Source organism: Lathyrus oleraceus, chromosome 6, assembly GCF_024323335.1.
Source record: "Lathyrus oleraceus cultivar Zhongwan6 chromosome 6, CAAS_Psat_ZW6_1.0, whole genome shotgun sequence".
Taxonomy (NCBI): domain Eukaryota; kingdom Viridiplantae; phylum Streptophyta; class Magnoliopsida; order Fabales; family Fabaceae; genus Lathyrus; species Lathyrus oleraceus.
In genome coordinates, this window is record NC_066584.1 from 52553011 (window position 1) to 52575256 (window position 22246).

General features: G+C 35.2%; 1 protein-coding gene across 5 annotated transcripts; it reads left to right on the plus strand.

The window, feature by feature from the left end:
* Nucleotides 1-5175: 5175 nt before the first annotated feature.
* LOC127091337 (uncharacterized) lies at nucleotides 5176-13503 on the plus strand. Of its 5 annotated transcripts, none has more exons than XR_007791909.1 (10): nucleotides 5176-5429; nucleotides 7248-8185; nucleotides 9412-10042; nucleotides 10143-10226; nucleotides 11770-11967; nucleotides 12122-12219; nucleotides 12749-12848; nucleotides 12995-13093; nucleotides 13181-13322; nucleotides 13395-13503. XR_007791909.1 is itself a non-coding variant. In XM_051029952.1 (10 exons), exons 2-10 carry the CDS (start codon nucleotides 7251-7253, stop codon nucleotides 13241-13243), a joined length of 2028 nt encoding a protein of 675 aa, XP_050885909.1. In that variant the 5' UTR covers nucleotides 5176-5429; nucleotides 7248-7250; the 3' UTR covers nucleotides 13244-13503. The 5 variants fall into 5 exon arrangements, 4 of the variants coding, with proteins under 4 accessions (XP_050885909.1, XP_050885910.1, XP_050885907.1 ...); XM_051029952.1 differs by having other exon boundaries at nucleotides 9412-9635; nucleotides 9816-10042; nucleotides 13181-13503; XM_051029953.1 differs by having other exon boundaries at nucleotides 9415-9635; nucleotides 9816-10042; nucleotides 13181-13503.
* Nucleotides 13504-22246: the final 8743 nt, after the last annotated feature.

Consider the following 22246-nt stretch of genomic DNA (forward strand, 5'->3'; position numbering starts at 1 on the left):
TACATTATCTATGTACTCAACATTACATATTCTTCAGGAAGCTCTACTGTTGAGGGGAAGGGTTTTGATGCAACTGATTCTTGTACATCTACTTCCTCATGTACACCAACTTTGGTGTTTGTGGTGGTGCAGATAATGACAGAGAGAAAGTGCATACCCAAATTGGGATGTAGTGTCTAGTGTAATGTTTATTTGTTTTAGCTAAAATTTGCCAAAGGGGGAGATTGTTAATACCTTAGGATTGGCATTAATTTTGCAAAACAAATAATGTAATCACCTCTGTTGTTTTAATATGTTGGGTTGAAGAAGTTCAACATCTTGACCAACATGTCATGTACGATGTCACGACATCGTGACTGTGACATCACACATGTGTAGAAAACTGAATTAGTTAATTCAGTTATATATTATGGGATTAGTGAGGATATTTGGTGAATATCCTAACTTCCTTGTGGAGATCTTAAAGACTCAATCAGAATATACAGGTTCTAAATATGGAGATATATATGGAGATATTTTGAGAACTAAAAGATTGAAGACCTTGATTGTAGCAGAAGTTTTCTGCTGACTTTGTAACAGCAAAGAAGAAGTTTGCTACGATTTCTGAAGGCCCAAATCCAATTGGGTGCTTAGGTTATAAATAGCATATTGTAACCTAGGTTTTGCAAGCCTCAAACAATGTAAAAAATTAGGGGTGTGTGTGAGGTAAACCTCCCAACCTGTGGGAAGGTTACCATGTGTTTCTCAGTGCTCAAAGCTGAGATTATTTGTAGCTCAAAGCCTGTAGGTAAGAGTTGTTATGGTCTTGAACGAAGCTGTGAAGCAAGTTCAATTTGTTTAGCATTACTTTGAAATTGTAGTGATAGGAATGGAAACTGGTGGTTTCTATCTAGGAGTTCCTAGGTATAGATTGCATTGGGTAGGGATTAAGTGAAGAATTGTAAACGGGGGAGTTTAACTCTGAATTAATACTACTGATAGTGGATCTTCTTCCTGGCTTGGTATGCCCCCAGAGTAGGTGATGTTGCACCGAACTGGGTTAACAATTTCCTGTGTTTGTTTTCCTTCTGCATGTTATATTCCTGTCTGTTATAACTCAGCATGTATTTCAGTCTGTTTATCAAGAGAATAACAAACCTAGTACATTGCATACTGTTTGAATGTCAATCAGAATGTTTTAACATTCATCATTGACAGCATATACTGAATAATAGGCAGGTTGGTTTTTCTGCGTCAGTTTAGTATTTATTTCAGTCTGTTCTTCAGGAGGATAACAAACCTGGCAAAAGGTTCATTGTGAAAATGTCAAACTGGATGTCTTGACATCTATTACTGTAGGCTGATACTGAAGTATAGACTGGTTGGTCTTTTACAGTACAGCATTTAACACAGTCTGTTTTCAGGAACATAACAGACTTAACATGTGGTATATGTTCTGGTTGACAAACTGAATGTTGTGACATTCATTCCTGACAGCATGTGCTAAATTGTAGGATGATTAGTTTTTCTGTTTCAGTATTTTTCTTAGGCTATTCTTCAGGAATCCAACAGCTGAGCTAAAATCCAGGAAACTAACAACTGAGCTACATTTAATGAACCTAACAAATAGCCTATTTGTTAGCACCCTAATATGTGGAAATTAGATTAACTTGTTCAACCTTTATTTTAGGAAATACAAGTACAAGGCCAACAAACTGTAATACTGTAACAGGTGATGTTCAAAACACTATTGAGTAATCATGCTGATAACTGTGCAGGCTCAACAGAAGTTAGTGCTCTGGTTGATCTCTGCTGAGTCTTTGTACCAGATGGACAAAATTGGGAGTTCTTCCATTCTATGGTAATACAGTAGCAGATGCCGTGACATCTGTGAATGTGTGCATATTAGTACTGGGTGTTAATTGTATAGCTATCTTGCTGTATGAGTAACAATGTTGGATCAGATGTCATGACGTGGAGTAGAACATCTGAACTCTTACTAAACCAGAATTTCATTACTTGCAAGGCGGGTTTTGCAAAGACATGTAGACCTCTTATAGGTTTGAATGGTTATTTTTTGAAAGAGGACTATGGTGTTCCATTTATGTCAATAATAGGTAAAGATGGTAATAATCAAATATTTCCAATTGAATATGATATTGTTGAAGTTGAGACCAAATACTAATGGGAGTGGTTCTTACATATTCTTCTGCAAGATTTAGAAGGATTCAATGAGACGTCATATGCATTTATTTCTGACAAACAAAAGGTATTATCTTATATATCTTGTTTATGATTGTCATTTATTTTTATTACATCTAATTATAATTTGATTACATGTGACAGTGATTGGTTCTTGTAGTTTAAGATATTAGTGCCAATATGGAGCAGAAAGTGTGTGTAAAGCATATATATGGTAATTAGAAGAAGAAATACCATGGGTTGAAATTAAAAGAGGTTATATTGGTAGCTGCAAGGGAAACTATAGTACCAACATGAGACAAAGCAATGCAAATAAGGCTAAGACATATAAGGTGGGGAAAAAAGGCCAATGAAAACTAGACTGAAATTGCACAAGGATCCAAGCACCTCAAGCTACTCAACATACTCAATATTAGATGAATTAGTGAATTATGTAGTTTAGGTGATGCAATTGATGAATTAAGTGAACTAAATAGTTTTGATGACTTTTGTGATTTAAGTTTTTTGTTGTTTTGTAATGAACATCTTTGATGACGACATATATGTATTTTGGTTGTAATGAACATCCTTGATTATGAAATATAAGTATTTTGTTGTTTAAATAGAATTGCCTTCTTTTTTTTTGCTTTTAAAACAAACTGCCATTGTTGGTCATATTATGTAGACCATAAGCACACATTGTGCAGCTAATTTATACAAGGGTTGTGGTCACATTATGCAATTCACGTGTACACATTGTGCAAACAATTTATGCAGGTCATGCACACACTTTATGCAGACAATTTTGGTCATATTATGTAGGCTATTTGCACATATTGTGTAGCCAATTTATGCAGGACATGTACACATATTATTCATGCATTTATGTAGGTAATATGGTCACATTATTCATGTCATGTGCACACATTGTGCAATCAATTTATGCATGCCATGTGCATATTTTGTGCAAGAAAATTTGGTCACATTATGCAAGCCACATGCACACAATATGAAACCAATTTATGCAGGCCATGTGCACACATTGTGCAAACAATTTATGCAGGCCATGTGCACACTTTGTGCCAGAATTTTTGGTTACATTATGCATGTCATATACACACATTGTTCAACCCATTTATGCAGGCTCTATCACACATTGTGCATGCAATTTATGCAGGCCTCGTGTAGGCATAGTATTGTCCATGCCTTAAATGGAGGTATAAACTTAAACTAGAAACCTGAACTATGTGCAAGAGTAATAGTGTAAAAAACATAAATCATAATTTATAAAAGAAATATTTCATTCCTTAATCAAGACAAATTACAACTTAATGGATTTTTTGTTCCAACATAAAACCTAACCAACTAAACACTTGAGGATTCTTCTAAACATATGATCACTTTATCATCACCTAACACCTAATCAACTAAAAATCTATTTGATTAATGTTAAAGCAACTATGGCAAATAGCATGATGATGGTGATCATCCAGTTGAACTTCAACCGCTTCTTCAATAATTTCATCTTCATCTTCATTTCTTCATCATTATTGTTGGAATCTTTAACCTTTTGTTTCTCTTCGTTTAAATTTTGTAGGGGAGACAATTTCTTTTGCTCTAGAATTCATTTTTCCATCCAACCAAACAAAATGACAGTATTTCTTGTAACCTTGAAGTTGGATACATCAATGGAGATGAAAAAAGATAAATAAATAGCAAAATGCGACCTGGGTAAAACAAAACAAAATCAAAATCAACATAAGTGAAAAGCATATCTTATACATCCCACAATCATAAAAACAGAGACACGGGTTCACATCAATCCATATCGCCATCAATGGAACATCAAGACCGCATTTGCATTCGTACTTCAAAGAATGACACTTGCTTCCCATGTTAGAAGCTGAGTGACTGATACATATGAGTTTATGGGTTCACAACGAATTTTGTTTGAGGAAGAAGACAACGACATATTAGCTTTTGAAAAACTAAATTTCTAGGGTTGACTTGAAGTAAGAAGGAAGAAGAAATGTCATACGTAAAAACCCTTCAATTTGATTTTAATTTTATGATTTCTTCAATTTAATTTTTTTCAAATAATATTAAGAAACTAGTTATTATTATTTCAAATTAAGAAAGCATAAAAGTTGACATGACACCTCCGTGACAATGACACACAATGAATGAAGATGCCACATATGCAAAATTGAAGGAGGTTAAAAAATTGCAAAGTAAAGTTGAGAGACCAAAAAGTTATATTTTAAAATAGGGGAACCAAAAAATTAAAAACACTTAAATAAGGGATAACAAATTAAAAACAGTTAAATAGGGAGACAAAAAGTGTATTTAAACCTAATGCATTTTTTTAGTTTATTTTCATAAGCTCTTCAAGATAACTAAGTTTTGGTTTAGTATTTTAATTTAAATTATAATTCAAAAGTATAATATATAATATAATAATAATAAAATTATTTATATTTATTTAAATAAGTTGATTTGATAGACTTAAAAAGTTTTTTTATGACATGAGACTTAACCTTTTTATGCTTATAAAAAAAATCTAAATATTTTTTATTTTAAAAAAAATCTAACATAACCTAGATTTCTCTAGGTTAGACCTTATGTCATGTTGGTTGATATGACTTATTCTCATCCTATTTATAACATATAGAATGCTCGGTCTTTCACATATTGGACCGTCGCGAGAGTTAACACAATGAGATTGCATCTTGCATTTCTAAATCTTCCTTCATAGAATCCATCAAATACAATGAGATTGTGTTCCTAGGTCTTCCTTCATAAGATACATCAAATTATTACGATACAAAATTTATACTAATATGAAAAACACATATCTATTCCCATTTCACAAGTGTAAAATATTTTACACAATGACCATATTCACAATGTGATTTTAAAAATACAAATTATGATAAATTTCATTAACTTATAATTAATTAACGGCTAAAAATTGTTTTTAACAAAAAAAAATGCGGTGAAATTCGTCTTCATTAGATTTCGCCGTGTGTTGTGCTGGTTTCCTTACTGTTACAGTTTTTGGGCTCTCTCGCCATTTTATACTTGGAAAACCGATTCGGGTCGACCCGACCCGATCTAAACCGACCGATGTAAACCGACCGATCTAAACCGCCCCGACTTTACCTTTTCTCATCGGTGCAGATCGAGCCCATTAAGCGCGCTGATAAATTCCCATCCTCTCTCTCCTCTCCCCTCTCTCTCTCACAGCTTTCAATCTCGCTACTAATCAGGTATTTTTCTGTCTTGTTCGAATTTTGCTTTGAATGTACGTAGCAACGGTTCTTTTCTTTATACATAATGACAATTCGATTGTATAATCTCATTTTGTCTTTCTATGTTATCATAACAATTAGGATATTTCATCTGGGATTCATGTTATTGTTGCCTCACTTTGATTTCAAATTTTTCATGCATTTCTGTAAAGTTTTAGTTTTATTAATTCTTTGTATGATTTTGTGATGAGGTTATGGTTTGAAAATTCATGTTGATGCATTGAAGCAGTTTTTTTCTCCAGTTTTATTTGAATTTTTTTTTTATGATTGTGATTATTGAAGTCGTCATTTAGTGAAGTTGGATTATTTGTTTATAGTAAATTTATGGGATTTCAATGCTCTTGATGAAAAATTTGAACTTTTTTGAATTCATCTTTTGGTTTTCTGTGGTAGTCATTTTTCTGTCACTTCAATTTTGCTAGGTTAAGTTTCTACTACAATTGATTATTTTTGCTTATTAAAATCGATTTGCAGCACTGATATTGCTCATCTCTGCTTACCTTTTATTGCCCATTTCAAAATTGTTGCCATAGTGTGGAGTGTTGATTGTGTTGTGCCTGTCAGAAACTGGTTAATATTTTTTTTTTCAAATTAAAGGTTTTCTGAATTTGTCATTCCTAACCCCTAGGTTCTAACCCTAATAGTTTTGCGATCTTAAAAGTAGGGTCTTTATTTGTAGTTGCCGTTACCTTATGGCTGTTGTGAGCTGATGACGAGGGCCAACATTGGTCTATGTGGTCTGCAATCACAGCCTGGTGTAGTTGCAACCGTCATATGACTTAGTTGATGTGGCCAGCCGATGGCTATACAAGATGTGGCCTGCCATTTAAAACGGATAAAATTGAAAAACATATCTGCTCTGTATTCTGCATTTGTGTGTGATTGAAACAATTAGTTCTTTTACTATCACTATTATAGGTGATCATGAGATTTCTATAGCGTCATACTTAACTTCTTCAGATCTTGGTTTATTAAAACCAGAATCAATGTTGTTTAACTTAATTTTTGACGGGGTGCATCAGATTCTAAGCCCAGATTAGGCCCGTTGTTGGTAAACTTTTTATTATTACGCCGCAAGATTTATTTAATTATATTTTACTTGTTTGATGATGAAACTATTTTTGGTGATATATGAAAATGTGAGTACCTGAAATCTCTGTTTTGTTCTTGATGTAAGCTCTAAATCAGTTCCTCATCCTTTCTTATATTGTTCTGCTACTATGTAGCTGTGGAGTTTTTTGTTTTGATATTTTTGAAGAATGTTGGGGGTGCTTAAGACGCTTGCTTAATGCAGTTTGGTATAGTTTTGATAGAAATAAAAAAAAAAGTCAAATGTGCAATGTTTTCTACACTTTGGCAATGCATGGTTTGAGGTGTGAGGTTCCATTTTGAAGGATTGTTCTTTATATAAGCAACTTCCTTCAGATAAGATTAGGCATTTATAGTATAAAGTGCATGGCCCTAAGGGACTTCTGATGAAGATACGTAAAGACATTTAATTGGATTGTTTTGATACGCTGATTTCTTTGTTGTATTCTTAAATCGTGTTGGTTAAAGTGTGATTCATATATCCTTATGACATTTTTTCTTATATTCCCGACAGTCATTTTTCTGCTTGATATTGTTGACTGAAGTGTTAATTTCTTGTATGGAGTTTGTGTGTCCAGAGATCTTGCAGTCTATAGAACATTTTATTGCACATAAGTTGCTGTCAATTGTAATTATTACTTTATGTTTTATGGTATTTTTTTGATAGTTATATATAATGAAAAACAGGATATGGAGGAGGATATGGAACTTGTTCCGATTGTCGATGTTCCTGATACCCCAGATAGATCAAATGTTAGAAACAATGATCGAAAATGTGTAGGTAATCCCGAGAACAGGGAGAGGGCTTTTCCTATTGCTGGTGAAATGAGTAACTGCAGCAAGTATATAATATTGTCCCCTGATAAACCTAATCATTCTCAAAAGTCTTCCATATTTAGGAGAGCCCAAACCGAGAAAGTTTTTGGACTTGGAACATCACGCTCTAGTGGAGCTGAAAAGATGGAGAAAGGGAAAACTGTGAGCTCTATGATTCCTTCTAAGTCATCTCACCATCAGGGCATTCCTGTATTCGATTTGACTGAAGAGAATGGGCAGTTGCCACAACCAAAGCAAGCTTTCTTACATCGTGGATCAAGAGATAACACAATTGAAGACAAGAAAGAATTGAAAGCAAGTATTGGGAACTCCTCGTTACCCTCAATCACTGATTATTCTAATAAATCTAGAAATGCCGCCACTGGAAAGTGTAAACTAGATAACAAAACACTTCCAGGTCCTCATCTATTTATGGATCGTGGCAAGAGCATTTCTCTGTCCAATGATTCTCAATCTCAATCAAAAGGTGAAAAGCAAGTTTCTTTGCCTCCTCGTTTTTCCACTGCTCCAGGAGGTAGAGGGCACAAGAGATTGGTACGAAATGGTTGCATTTCACCACAAAATATTGCAACAAGGGCAAAACAATCAGCTGAACAAAGCAGTTCTGAAACCAATAATGTTGAACAGATCTGTACTGGGCCTTCAGCTTCTAGCAATATAATATCTCCAATTAGTGTTGATGATATTGTTGCTGAAGATAGAGTCCATGGTAGAGTGAAAGGAAAGGGGTTACTTATTCATCCTTCATCACATGGAGCTAATGCTGGAACTATTCACATCGATAGCAGGTAATCTATCTGTTTCAGATTTGAAGTGTTTCTTAGTGGATGACCTGAGGGTCATATCACCTTTCCAGAAAATCTTGCCGCCTTGCACCAAGAGTTAGGCAAGATTTCTTGGCATGCATTTATTAAATTGTAAATTCATAAATGAAAAATTAACTGACATAAAGGATATAGCAGACTCGTGAAACATAATAATGCGTTGAATCTAACTATTTAGAAAGGCAAAGTATCCAGCTTGCTATTAAAAAAAGGGTTTGTTTCCTCATTTATTTTTTTGGTTCATTTGTTGCCAACATCAACTTGTATGATTTTCATTTAAATCTATCAGATATCGGTTCCATAGGTTTATGAAGCCTATGTATTTATGGCTAGTCACTGTTGAAATATGCCTTCCACAATGGAGACACGGAAGTGTTTTAGATAAGTCACACCTGGAATTGAAATTAGATTATTTCCTTCATTACTTAAACTCAAATTTGCCTGAGTGGTTCATATTTAGATGCCAATTTTATGACGAAGTCATGGATGTTGTCTTGACTATTTGAACCTCAATTTTTAACTTGGACTGACCTGTTGGAATTTGGTGAAGTCTTTGTTAAAGGCACATGTAATCAGAATTAGGAGAAAAGGGGCAATCTGGTGCTTCGTAGCTCCAGCAGCCCCAAAGTGGAGCGGTCTAGAGGAGCAACCGATCCACTGTAAATTTCCTTGTCTAGCTTGAATTTGCAAAAGATTGATTCTGCTACTTGAATCTATGATCTCTAGTCACTAGCTTAAACTCCAACGTTGGCATCAAAAGGGTCCGCTCCTGGTTAGAAGTGACCGAGAAAAATAATTAGCTTGTCAAGCCAAAGAAAAGTCTTCCATTACATTAGGGTGATTCTGGTGTATAGTTGTTCCCTATTTTTTTTCCACAATTTGTCAACTATTTTACTAAACCAGGGCAGTGGCACATATTTTGTTGGAAACATGAATACTGGCTGTCATCCTGTGTGCATTGCAAAACTTAATTAGTTTGTTTTTAGGTTTGGGGGACTGGTGGTGGTGGGTGTTTTTTTTAAAGTAATCTCATTATTTGTAAAATCATTTTGAAAAGTAAAATGACACGACGTTTAGACATATCTATCAAGTTTCTCTTTGGTTTCCTAAATGTTTAAATCAGTCCATCTCTCATTTCTGTTGAATTCTTATGCTGAGATTAAAGGAATTTCAATTTGATGCTTCTTTAGCAGCCCCGTGGTCAATTATGAAGAGGCCAGTGGTAGCCGTAATAAACCAAGAAATTCATTTGAAAACCGGGAGACACAAGGTGGTTGGAGAACTACACATAACGATCAACATTTGTATGGTGTGGATGGGCATCATTCAAGGAATAATTATAATGGTGAGAGATTTGTTCACAAATGTAATATGAACAGACTGGACAGAAGTGACACTGGGAGCAGTCAAAATGGTAAGCATATTTCTGTCTCTCTATCTGATCATACACCTCAACCCGCTTCGCTGATTAATCCAGATGTTGGTCAGTCAGCTAGACCTAGTATTACGGCTGACTCGCTGACTAAAAGGCAAAGGAAGCCTGAATCATCTTTTAGAAATCCTAATGTAGCATCTCATAACTCTGGAACTATAGTGGTCAATTCATCTGGGGAATCATCAAGTTCATCCAGCCGTGTCTTGGCTCCTGAATTTGTTGAGCTGTTATCCATACCAAGTTTCACCAACGGACTTAATGAAGGTGTAAATCACAATGACAACAATAGTTCGGTTGCCCGGGCAATGCAATTAGAAGCAGATGAGATATTGGCACGTGAACTCCAAGAACAACTGTATAATGATGACTATTTTGAAAGCAGTTGGGTCAGTTATCGTCTTTTGCTCATTTTCTTATGCAAGTTGTTTTTTAAGACTAAAGCAAGTATTTATTTACAATAACTTGTTATATGTTGATTTGCTGCAGATTGATGAACATTTAGCACGGGAGCTGCAGGATGCAGGGGATCTTCTGCCCACATCTACTGATAATCATCAGATACCTCATCCTGTAACTGAGTCTCTCTCTCTTACTCTCTGATTTAAATACATACTACTAGAGATCTCTTTTCTATATAAGCGTAATTTCTTTTATGGGAGTTATACCAAATATTTCGTTAATAAAATAATCTGCACCTTTCAGTTCTATATATTACGATTTAGTCATTTTCTAAATATATTTAAAATTTAAAATTTTCAAATGTGGAATTTAAAGGGAGGAGTGCCAAGGCACTTGAAAGCTACATACTGCTTACCCTGGTATCTCTATCTATTTATTTTTGTGCTTAACTCTATTTCTCTGCAAGAGATCTGTGTAAGGAATTAATGGCTTCTATTTCTTACGTGACTTAAATTATTTCATTCAATCTAACCCTTTGATTGGTTTGAGAGAAGTTGGTGAGAGAGAGCGAAGATGGAATGAATTTGACCCATTTATTAGTTTGGTTAGTAATAAAATAATTAAGATATAATGAAATTCAAATAAGATAAATTACTATTAATGGTGTCTGTTTAAGGATATTCTAGAAAATGACTATACTGTCTTTTCAAATATAATATATCATTTCTCTCTTGTCAAATTGCGGCCATGGCGGATTGGGGTTGTGAAAATTCAACATAGGGCCATGGAAAAGCTGTAGCCTTGCAGATTTTGCATTGTGCCGCCATGGTAGCCACCACGATTTTAGCGTTCATGGCGGAAGTTGTGTTTTTTAATAAAAATCTGCAAATTCTTTTCTGGGTAATTTGTTACCGACCATTAAACAAGCTCAAAAGAATTAAAACTTTGATTAAATAATAATAACCCTCTTTAAATACAAAAAAGTCTGATTGAATATTTATAAAATCAAAATACGCTACAACCTTTTCCATTCTCAACCAATTACTTTCTTCTTCTCTTTATGTATCCTCTTCTCGTCCTCACCCAACTTTTGTCCAGGTACTCTTTAGGTTTTGTTTCTTCTTTTATATTTCCTTATTAGTTTTGTTTCTTTTTTATTCCGTCCCACTACTCTCTTTTGTGTTCTATTGTGCTGTTTCTTTTTTATTCTACTTGTATTCCTCCCCAGTACTAGAGTCATGCCTTTATTTACCTTATATTCTCTATTTTGAACTATATATGAATTATAGTTTTCTCTCTATATAATTATGTTTTCTAAGTTTTATGAATTCTGTTTTTTTTAGTATTTTGGTGCTATTTCTGTTTTTCATGCGTGTATATATAGATATAATAATGTTTTTAATTTATCTGCCATGCTTCTGCCATTTTTCGATTTGCCATATTTTCATGTTGGATTTTGGATCGCTGCTATTTTCCTCTGTCCGTCATAGACAACACTGGTAATGAGTATGGTTTGATATTATTTGTGTCCATAAGAACTAGTGGGATTGGTATCATGAACGTTGAATATGCTCATCAAAGTGTGGCTAAATGTAGAGAATTGCTTAGTAACTGATTGCTGACTGGGTAATGGTTCTGTTATTCATGCATGCAGGGGTGTTTAATGTGTTAATTAATGAACAATCTATATTTATTTATTTACTTATTTATACAGACACGGATTTCGAGGGGAAATAGACAGCCCCGTTTTCGGCCTCATCAAAATCCTTCAAATAGGAGAGCTTTTCCCCAAGTTCCTCTCTCTAATAGAGCCTCACAGACTAGGAGCCGTATGACAACTAGATCGTCAAGACCTACCGTATCATCTAGAGGAAGACGCCCCCGGTTTCCTATAGATATGGACCTAGACATGGTATTTTTCTACTGTTTCATTTTGCTCGTCTTATTATTTTACACATTTATCCCTGCAAAATCATTTTTCAATAACCTGCATGTTCTGATAACCAGCTAATTAAATAGCAAGAACCTTTACTAAGTTACCAACTGCATCTATCTCTGTTGCGCAGAGACTTGATATATTGGAAGCATTAGAGGATGCAGTAGGGGATTTTAATGACATGGGAATGGCGGATAACATCCTTAATGGTCATCGTGATTTCAACGAGTAAGTTTTTAGCGAATAATTTATGCACATAATTTAAGTCATGTTCCATACTCTTATGTAGCATGACAACCATCAGATTTTGCTCATTGCATCATTAACAAGGTTGTCTCCAACTCTTGTTATTGGTGGGTAGGTGTATTTCACTCTCATTTAAGATATATACATTTTGAATCATCATTTTTTGTTTATGCTAGAATATATGAAATATCTTTAATACCTTTAACATTATTATAGCATATCTTTAATCATCTCATTGGATTAGTCTGAAGATTAGTTTTCAACTCAGTTATTATCATGAATTGTTTCTCTAATTGATTAGGAGTTTTGTATCTATAAATAGCGGCTAGCGCTTAGTCTTCTGTATCAAGTCATTATCAATTATATTACACCATTATCATATTCAAAGTCATTATTTCTCTTCTCCTTTTGTATAAAATCAAATAACTTCAACAGTTTCTAATTCTATATTACTCTGCTTTCTTTAAAATATAACCTTAGAAGTTCATGTCTTCCTCGTGCCATCGTGCAGAGATGATTATGAAATGTTATTGGCTCTTGATGATCAAAACCACCAGCATACTGGTGCATCTACCAATCTGATCAATAGCTTGCCTCAGTCCACCGTCCAGGTAATTCATCGGCTGACTCCCCCCCACTCTTTTTAGAAACTTTTCTTTTTGGCTCAGTTTTGCGGCTTTGGGACATAGAACCAGTTGACGGGGAAAGTAAATGTTGTGGAGTTCAACACCTAATTAATGTTGTTCATTTGCTACAGAATGACAACTTCACAGAGAATTGTGCCATTTGTATTGAGACCCCTGTCAAGGGCGATATTATTCGCCACCTTCCTTGTTTGCATAAATTTCACAAAGACGTAAGACTAATAAAATAATCTATTTTGTTTTTTTATTTGAAAAAATTGTAAGAATGCTGATGTGTATTCACCTCCATACTATTGCAGTGTATTGATCCTTGGCTTGGTAGGAAAAGGTTGTGCCCGGTCTGCAAATCATCCATCACCTAGTTATGCTTAGGATTTTAATAGTTAATTCATCATGCTGAGATGGGTTGTCTTAGCTATTTCATTTTATCTTTCAAACAAGGTAAAGAAAAGCATGAACAATTTGTTTTTGCTTACAAGTTGAAATTGTAACAAGGATATACTTCCTTTTCAGAGTACTATTTTCCCTCTTTAGCTATCAAAAAGTGAATAAAAAGGCATAGAGAAATCTGTAAGTTGATAATTTCATTGGTACTGATCTACTGTTAATGTCTTTTGAACTATGAATAGTTCTGGTATTGCATATTAGGATTAGGATAACTGTTCTGAATTGAGATCATGCTACTGGTTGTTATGATTGGAGCCTTCAAGTCAGTGGCCAATTCTTTGTATTATTTCTCTGTCAGATGTGTTACAACTTGATGGAAACACAGGTTTTTGATGGCTGATATTATGGGATTGAAAATGAATTTGCATGTTTTAATGTAGAAGGTGTACATGTCTAGTGCAAAGTTTCATAAACCCAATAATTGGATGGGTAAAACCCCTTGAAATAGTTTCTCTACCGAATATCGGCTTTGCGAAAATTCTTGTTCAGCTTTCTTTCCAAAAACATTTGATGGTTAAATTGTATCAAATTTTCATGGAAGTAATATATGTGCATTTCAAGTAACTTATTTAGTTTTAAAGATATATTTGTTCTAAAATGGTAATTTCCAATTTCTTGGTTAAAACTAGATGATTTGATTAGTTCTCTAATTCAAACCTTCAAGAGAATTAGGTTATTTTAGGTAGAGAACTGTGATTGTTATCCACTTTCTAATTTAATGATGATTGTTTGTGCATAAGGTGATAAAGATGAACAATGAATAAGAGAGAGAAGAGAGAATAATGATAGTTATAAAATGGTTGCACAAAAAAATGCGCACACCAAATAAAGGTACAATTTGTTCTCACCATTTAGTTCCTTAAATACAAGTGAAATTTTTAGAGAAACACTAAAATACCCTCTAACAAATTTTGTCTATAAGTTTCTCAAAAATATGAATTAATTTTAACATCATCTTTTAATTCATATTCAGTTTAACCAAAACTAATAACATCAATTCTATCCCTCAAACGGAGAAATTGATCAGTCTTGATTGTCTTTGTCAGAACATCTATCAGTTGTTTATGGGTGCTATAGTGCACAACTTCTAGCATTCTGTTCTGAACCTGATTTCTCAGAAAGTGATATTTAGTCTCAATATGCTTGCTTCTCCCATGCAACACTAGGTTCTTGACAAGATTGATTGCAGACTTATTATCAATCATCAACTTCAGAGGCTTGTTTACTTTGATCTTCAGATCCTACAGTAAATTCAGAAGCCATATAGCTTGACATGCAGTCACAACACCTGTAATATATTTAGCTTAACAAATTGACAAAGCAACCACTGATTGCTTCTTGGAACACCAAGAAATAGGACTTCCTAGAAACTTAAACAAGTAATCAGAAGTACTTCTTCTGTCAACCCTGTCTTCACACCAATCAGAATTTGAGTAACTCATAAGTTCTGAGCCAGTTTCAGCACCAGTAGGGAACAAAACTCCATATTTCAGAGTTTCCTTTATATACTTCAGAATTCTGACAACAGTTTGGTAATGAGACCACTTCGGTTTACTCATAAACCTACTCACCATTCCAACTGCATAGCAAATATCAGGTATGGTATTATACAAATACCTCAGAGACCCTACTAATTGCTTGAACGTTGTCGTATCTACATCATCACCATCAGAATCAGAATTCAATTTCTGATTTGTATAAGCAGGTGTGACAACAAATTTACAACTCAGCAACTCAAAACTCTTCAAAAGCTCAAGTTCGTATTTCAGCTGATGTAAAGTTATATCATTTTCAGAGTACATAATCTTCATCCTTAGGAAATAAACCATATTTCTTATATCAGTCATCTCAAACTCATTCATCGGCTCCTTGAACTTAGCTATCTCATGTTCACAACTTCCTGTAAGCAATATATCATCAACATACAGACACATCATAATCATATTGCCTTCCGAAGTATGTTGAACATAGACATCATACTCCATCTCACATTTTTGAAATTCCCACTTCTTGAAAAATGAATTAATTTTCAGATTTCAAGCTCTAGGAGATTGCTTTAGTCCATACAAGACTTTGTGTAATTTGTACACCATCCCTTCCTGATTCTTTTTATCAAATCCAAGAGGTTGTGACACATAAACCTCTTCTTCTAATGGACCGCTCAGAAATGCAGATTTCACGTCTAAATGCATCAGATGCCAATTCCTATTAGCAGCTATCACAATCACCAAGCTGATTGTTTCATGTCTTGTTACCGGCGCAAACACTTCCAAGTAATCTAACCCAGGTTTCTGCAAAAAACCTCTTACAACTAACCTTGCTTTGTGTTTGCCAATTGATCCATCTGGATTTGGCTTCACCTTATAAACCAATCTCACGCTTATGCCTTTCTTGTTCTTTGAAAGTTCTGTCAGCTTCCAAGTTTTGTTTCTCTCTATGGCATCAAGTTCTTCTTTTATGGCCTTCAGCCAGACTTTTTGCTTAAGAGCTTCTTCCGTACTCACAAGTTCAGAGTCTACTAACATGACACACTAAATAATTTTCCCTTCAGAATCTACTTCAGTATATTTCAGCATGTCAAACTCTACAAACCTTCTTGGAATGTTTCTGATTCTTTGTGGCCTCTGAACTTGTTCAGAACCTTCTGATTCCGGAATAGTATCAGATGCTAGAACTCCAAAAGTACCGACTTCAGAAGCATGACACCTTCAGAATCTGGATTATTCTCATAATCTGGACTACCACCCGAATCTGAATCACCATCAGAATCTAGATCGGAATCAGATCCCTCCTCAGAATCAATCTCGCCTTCTGATTCTGATTCACTCTCATAATCATTTTCATGTTCGGACTCATCTTCAGAATCAGAATCAATATCTTCAGAAGTTAACTCTGCACCGGAGTTGGATTGAGATTTGCTCCAATTCCATACTTCTGACTCTTTCACAACAACATCTCTGTTGACTTCAACCTTATTAGTGAATGGACAATAAAGATTATAAGCACATGTACTGTCATACCCCACCAATAACATCACCTTGTTTCTATCATCCAACTTCTTTCTAGTAGCATCTGGAACGTGTTTATAATAGACATAACCAAATACTCTTAAATGACTCACACTTTGCTTATCTCCAGTCGACCTTTAAAAAGGAACAATTTCCTTCAACTTCTTGGTTGGACACCTGTTGAGCACATTTGCTGCAGTGGCAACAACTTCTCCCCACAAAGTGTTAGGAAGCTTCTTCTCCTTCAACATGCTCCTTGTCATATCAAGCAAAGTTCGGTTTCTCCTTTCAGCAAGACCATTGTGTTGAGGAGTATATGGAGCAATCACTTCATGCTCAATTCCATTCTCCTCATAGAACTTCTTGAACTTTGTAGAGTTATACTCACATCTACCATCAGTTCTGAGAATCTTCAGAGTCTGACCACTCTGTTTCTCAGCCTTGATTATGAATTTCTTAAATTCAGCAAACACCTTGTGTTTGAACTTTATAAGGGATACCCATGTCATCCTTGTGAATTCGTTCATAAATGACACAAAGTATTTATTCCCTCCTAGTGAAGGTTTTGGAAATGGTCCACACACATCAGAATGCACTACTCTCAAAGCATGTTTTGCTTATGGAGTTACTTCTTATGCAAATGGAAGTTTTTGTTGCTTCCCTTTCATGCACATATTGCATGACTTTTCTGGTTTCTTAATTGCAGGAATTCAACGTACCAGTTTCTTTGAATTCAGAGGCCATAAGCTTCTGAAGTTCAAATGGCCAAATCTCTTGTGCCACATCTCACTTTCACTCATAACACTTGTTGCGCCAAGACATTCAGAGTTTGCAGTTTTAACATTCACCTTGAATGTTATATTCCTTCCCTGTTCTGACTCCATAATCAGCTTCTGATTACAGTCATACAACTTCAAAAGATTATCCTTCATGGTAACTGAGAATCCTTTCTCAATTAGTTGACCGACACTCATCAAATTTCTCTTCATGCCAGGAACATACCAGACATTCTGAATTAACGTAGATATGCCATTATTCAGAATCACTATAACATTCTCAATTCCTTAAGCATTCAGATACTTATCATCAACACATCTAATCTTGATCCTCTTCGCAGAGTCAAAATCATTCAGCCATTTCTTATTTCCAATAAGATGGTTTGAACAAACAGTGTCCATATACCATTAGTCTTATAGAGACACACTATCAGAATAAGAAGCCATTAATAGCACATGTTCATCATTGGAACTTCTGGCTATATTCGCTTCATTTGATTTTCTCTCCTTGTTTGACCAATAATCTGCAGCGAAGTGGCCAAACTTCTTACAACTGTAGCATTAAACTTTTCTCTTGTCATGCTTCTCATTTCCCTTCTGACTTTCAGACGCAACTCTTGCACCTCTAAACTACTTTACAACTCTTCTACTCTCATGGTGCTCAGATCCTTAGAATGTTCAATTGATACAACGATGTAATCAAACTGAGGAGTAAGATATCTAAGTACCTTCTCAATGATACTTTCCTCAGAGAGAGTTTCTCCATACGACTTCATCTCATTTGTGATCAAAATTACTCTGGAGATGTAGTCAGGTACCTTCTCATTATTTTTCATGTTGAGATTCTCATACTGCTTACATAGAGACTGAAACTTCACCTTCTTCATTGATGCATCACCGTCGTAGCACTGCACCAGTGTGTCCCACGCAGCCTTCGCCGTCGTTGAATCAACAATTTTCTCAAACATGTTCACATCCACACATTGATGGATGTAGAACAATGCCTTTTGATCCTTCTTCCTCAGATCACGCTGAGCATTTCTCTGCGCATCTGTTGCATTTTCGGGAAGTGCAACCTGAACATAACCGTCGTTGATGAGATCAAGAACATCTTAAGCTCCAAACAACACACACATCTGAATAATCCAACGATTCCAGTTCTTTCATCGAACACTGGAAGCTTGATACTCATATTACCATTCCCATTCATTTTCAACCTTGTGCAATACACTCAGATCTTACCAAAACACAATGTTTCCCAATCCCACAGAATCAAGATATATGATTCTGTTACGATTCTGAACAGAAATTCAACATGAATTCCTCGAACAGAAATAAATCACACAACACCTCACTGTTTCACTCGTGTTTCTCGTGGTGTTTCCCTGTGGATCTGAACCGGAGCTCTAGATACTAATTGTTGGAGCACAAGGTGATGAAGATGAACAATGAACAAGAGAGAAAAGAGAGAATAAAAACAAACTTCCACTACTCTTGAAATGGTTACAAAATGGTCGCATAGAAAAATGCACACACCCTGCAAAAAGGAATAAAGGTATAATTTGTTCTCACCACTCACTTGCTTAAATACAAGTGGAACTTTTAGGGAAATACTAAAATACCCTATAACAAACTTTGTCTACAAGTTTCTAAAAAATATGAATTAATTCTAACAATGACATACACTAAGGCAGTGTATAAGTGTACAATCGTATCTTCAAAGCAATGTTTTAAAAACCTACCCAACTGACCGGTTGGACCGGGAATCAGAGTTGAATCTGATCCCGTCATCTTTTAAAATTCGCTAGTGGGTCAAAACCGAAGTAAATTGGAAAAACCAGATTGAACCGTTCAAAACCATTCGAACCAAAGAATCAGAGCCACTTTTAAGTAAATGTATCAAATAGATCTTGTCAAATAAAATTTAAAACATTCCTCAATCATAAAAAAAATCTTTTTTTTTACAATCATACAAACTTCTAAGTTCTATCACTATGTTATAGTTTTTATTTCAATCACACTTAATCATCATCACGTTGTCTCTTTCAAACATAGTCATATTGTTCATTTCAATATTGATTTTCGTTCAAGTCAATATTATTTGATGTTGTCAATTATGAGTTGTTGGTCATCGCTCAACTCAAATTTGCTTATTATTGTTCAATTAAGTATGTTGTATTTGTTCGACCATTCTGATCATGCTTCTTCTTGAATAAATTAGTGTTTTCATTAAAAAAAGTTGTATTGTTTATTTTTTATAATTCTATATTATTTAATTTAGGTATTCTTAATTATTTTAATTTTATTTTAGTTATTATGTTCTATTATTTTAATTTTGGTTTGATTTAGTTTAATTAATTTTATTATAATTCTTTAATTTTTTAAGATATTATTAAGTGAAAGTTGAAATTAAGTATACAACTATGTTGTGTTATTATATGTACTATTGATATTATTGTATTAAGTTTTTGCATTAGATTTTTGAAATATTTATTTTATTAAGTTGTGAATATATAATTGTGTGTAACATATTTATGAATTTAGATTCATATTATTATTTTATTTAATAAACGGTTCAACCGTAAATTTAATCGGTTGAACCAATTGAATTTTAAATCAAATGTTTTACCGGTTCGATCTTTAAAAACATTGCTTCAAAGACTGAACTCAAGTTTTAGATAACACTACATCCCTCTCAAAATGATAAAGTTGACATGGACATATTTTTATCATCCTTTTGGTCGTTAGAATAATGCAGAATAATTTAGGAGTTAGTGGTGAAGAGTCACCCTTTTAAATTCAAAATTTCCCTTTATATACCTACCTCTTATGTAAGATAATGGAAATCGTCTCATTCTCATTGATCTGAATAGAATACATATACATCAATGTATAACATTGGGTCAACTATCTAATTATGATACAACATAATTATAGGAAACTAATTATGACTAATTAAAACAAAATATTCTATTCTATCACACCCCCGCAGTCGAAGCGGGAGGTTCACTGACGCTTAGACTGGTCTGGAAATCATCAAAGAGAATGCTAGGAAGTCCTTTGGTGAAGATGTTTGCGATCTGATGTCTTGAGGGAACATGAAGGATGCGAGCCTGACCACAAGCTACCTTTTCCCGAACAAAATGAATGTACATCTCAATATGCTTAGTGCGCTGATGCTGCATAGGATTACCAGATAGATAGATGGCACTAACATTGTCACAATACACCAAAGTGGCCTGAGGAATAGGAAAATGGAGTTCCAGGAGAAGATTGAGAATCCAACACGACTCAGAGACAACATTGGCAACCCCCTATATTCGGCTTCAGCACTGGAACGGGAGAGAGTTGGCTGCGTTTTAGAAGACCAAGAAATAAGGTTATCACCTAGAAAAACACAGTAACCAGATGTAGAACGTCTGGTGTCAGGATATCCACCCCAATCAGCGCCAGTGTAGGAGATAATCTTTATAATGGGAGATGGGGATAAGTGTAGTCCAAAATGTAAGATTCCCTGAACATAGCGCAAAATGCGCTTAAGAGCAAGCATGTGTTCCGTGCGAAGGGCACACATGTGAAGACAAACTTATTGAACAACATATGCTATATCATGTCGAGTGAAGGTGAGATACTGTAAGGCCCCTGCAAGACTCCGATACAAGGAGGGATCCTCATAAGAAGTGTCGGAGGAGGTGCTGAGTTTCTACTTGGTGTCAATAGGAGTGGTTGATGGTTTATAGGACGCCATGCCAGCACGTTCAATGATATCTGAAGCATAAGTGCTTTGACTGAGGAACATGCCATCAGGATGACGAGATACTGCAATACCCAGAAAGTAACTCAGAGGACCCAAATCCTTCATTGCAAACTCAGATGCTAAGGGTGACATAATTGATTGGCGAAGTACCTGAGTGGAGGTGATGAGGATGATGTCGTCTACATACAACAGAATGTAGGCCATGTCTAAACCTTATCGATATATGAAGAGAGAGTGGTCTAATATGCTATGGCGAAAGCCAATGGTGGCGACATAGTCAGCAAAACGTTGGTACCATGCCCTAGGCGCTTGCTTAAGACCATACAATGACTTATTCAACCAACATACATAAACTGGATGAAGGAGGTCGTGGAAATCCAATGGCTGATGCATGTAAACAGTCTCATGAAGATCACCATGTAAAAAGGCATTCTGGACATCCACTTGATGAATGGGCCAGGATTTGGAGAGATCAATGGTAAGCATTGTTCGAATGGTAGCGAGTTTCACCACGGGACTAAAAGTCTCATCACAATCAACACCTGCAACCTGTGACCTACCATCACCTACAAGATGAGCCTTATAACACTCAAAGGAGCCATCAAATTTTTCTTATGCCTAAAAATCCACATACGTCGAATAAGATTAACATCACAAGGACGAGGAACTAAATCCCACGTCTTATTTCGAATAAGAGCATCGAATTCAGATTGCATTACGGATTTCCAATTCGGGTCTAATAAGGCTAGTTTGGGGTTTTTAGGTATGGGAGAGATGGTGTGGTCAGAGTGAGAGATTGATAAGTTAAATATCGTGCGGGGTTTGACAATGTCTTTCATGCTTCGGATGGTGATGGTTCGTGTAGGTGGAGGTGGATGCGGTTGAATTGATGGTGGTGGAGAGTTTATTGTAATGGGTGTGTTGATCGAAGAGGTATGAGATGATGATTGTTGGTTTATTTAGGGTAGTGGTTTGTCAATTGGGATTGTGGGTGTTGGTTGGTTATATGCAATAGGTGGTGAAATTTGATTCTGCCACTGATGTATAAGGTAGGGGTGAAGGTCATCATCTAGGAATTGATAAGAGTAAGGTGAAGGGGAGTGTATCTTGGTGAAGGGAAATTAAGTTTCATCAAAGATAACATGCCTCGAAATTATTAATTTTCTATTATACAAATCAAAACACTTGTAACCTCTATGATTCAACGGATAACCCAAGAAGACACATGGAGTCGAGCGGGGTTGTAACTTATGAATGGTAGATGACGGGAATAATGGATAACATAGACAACCAAAGACTCTGAGATGTGTGTAGGCGGGATCATGATGATACAAGATTTGTGTTGGTTACTGATTATGAAGTGTTTTATAGGGAGTA

Bases quoted from the DNA above. Each gene is read 5' to 3' on its own strand.
- LOC127091337 (XM_051029950.1), top strand. From the start codon at position 7,251: ATGGAGGAGGATATGGAACTTGTTCCGATTGTCGATGTTCCTGATACC. The intron at 12,849-12,994 runs GTAATTCATCGG...CATTTGCTACAG, and splicing joins TGCCTCAGTCCACCGTCCAG to AATGACAACTTCACAGAGAA. The intron at 13,094-13,180 runs GTAAGACTAATA...ATACTATTGCAG, and splicing joins TGCATAAATTTCACAAAGAC to TGTATTGATCCTTGGCTTGG.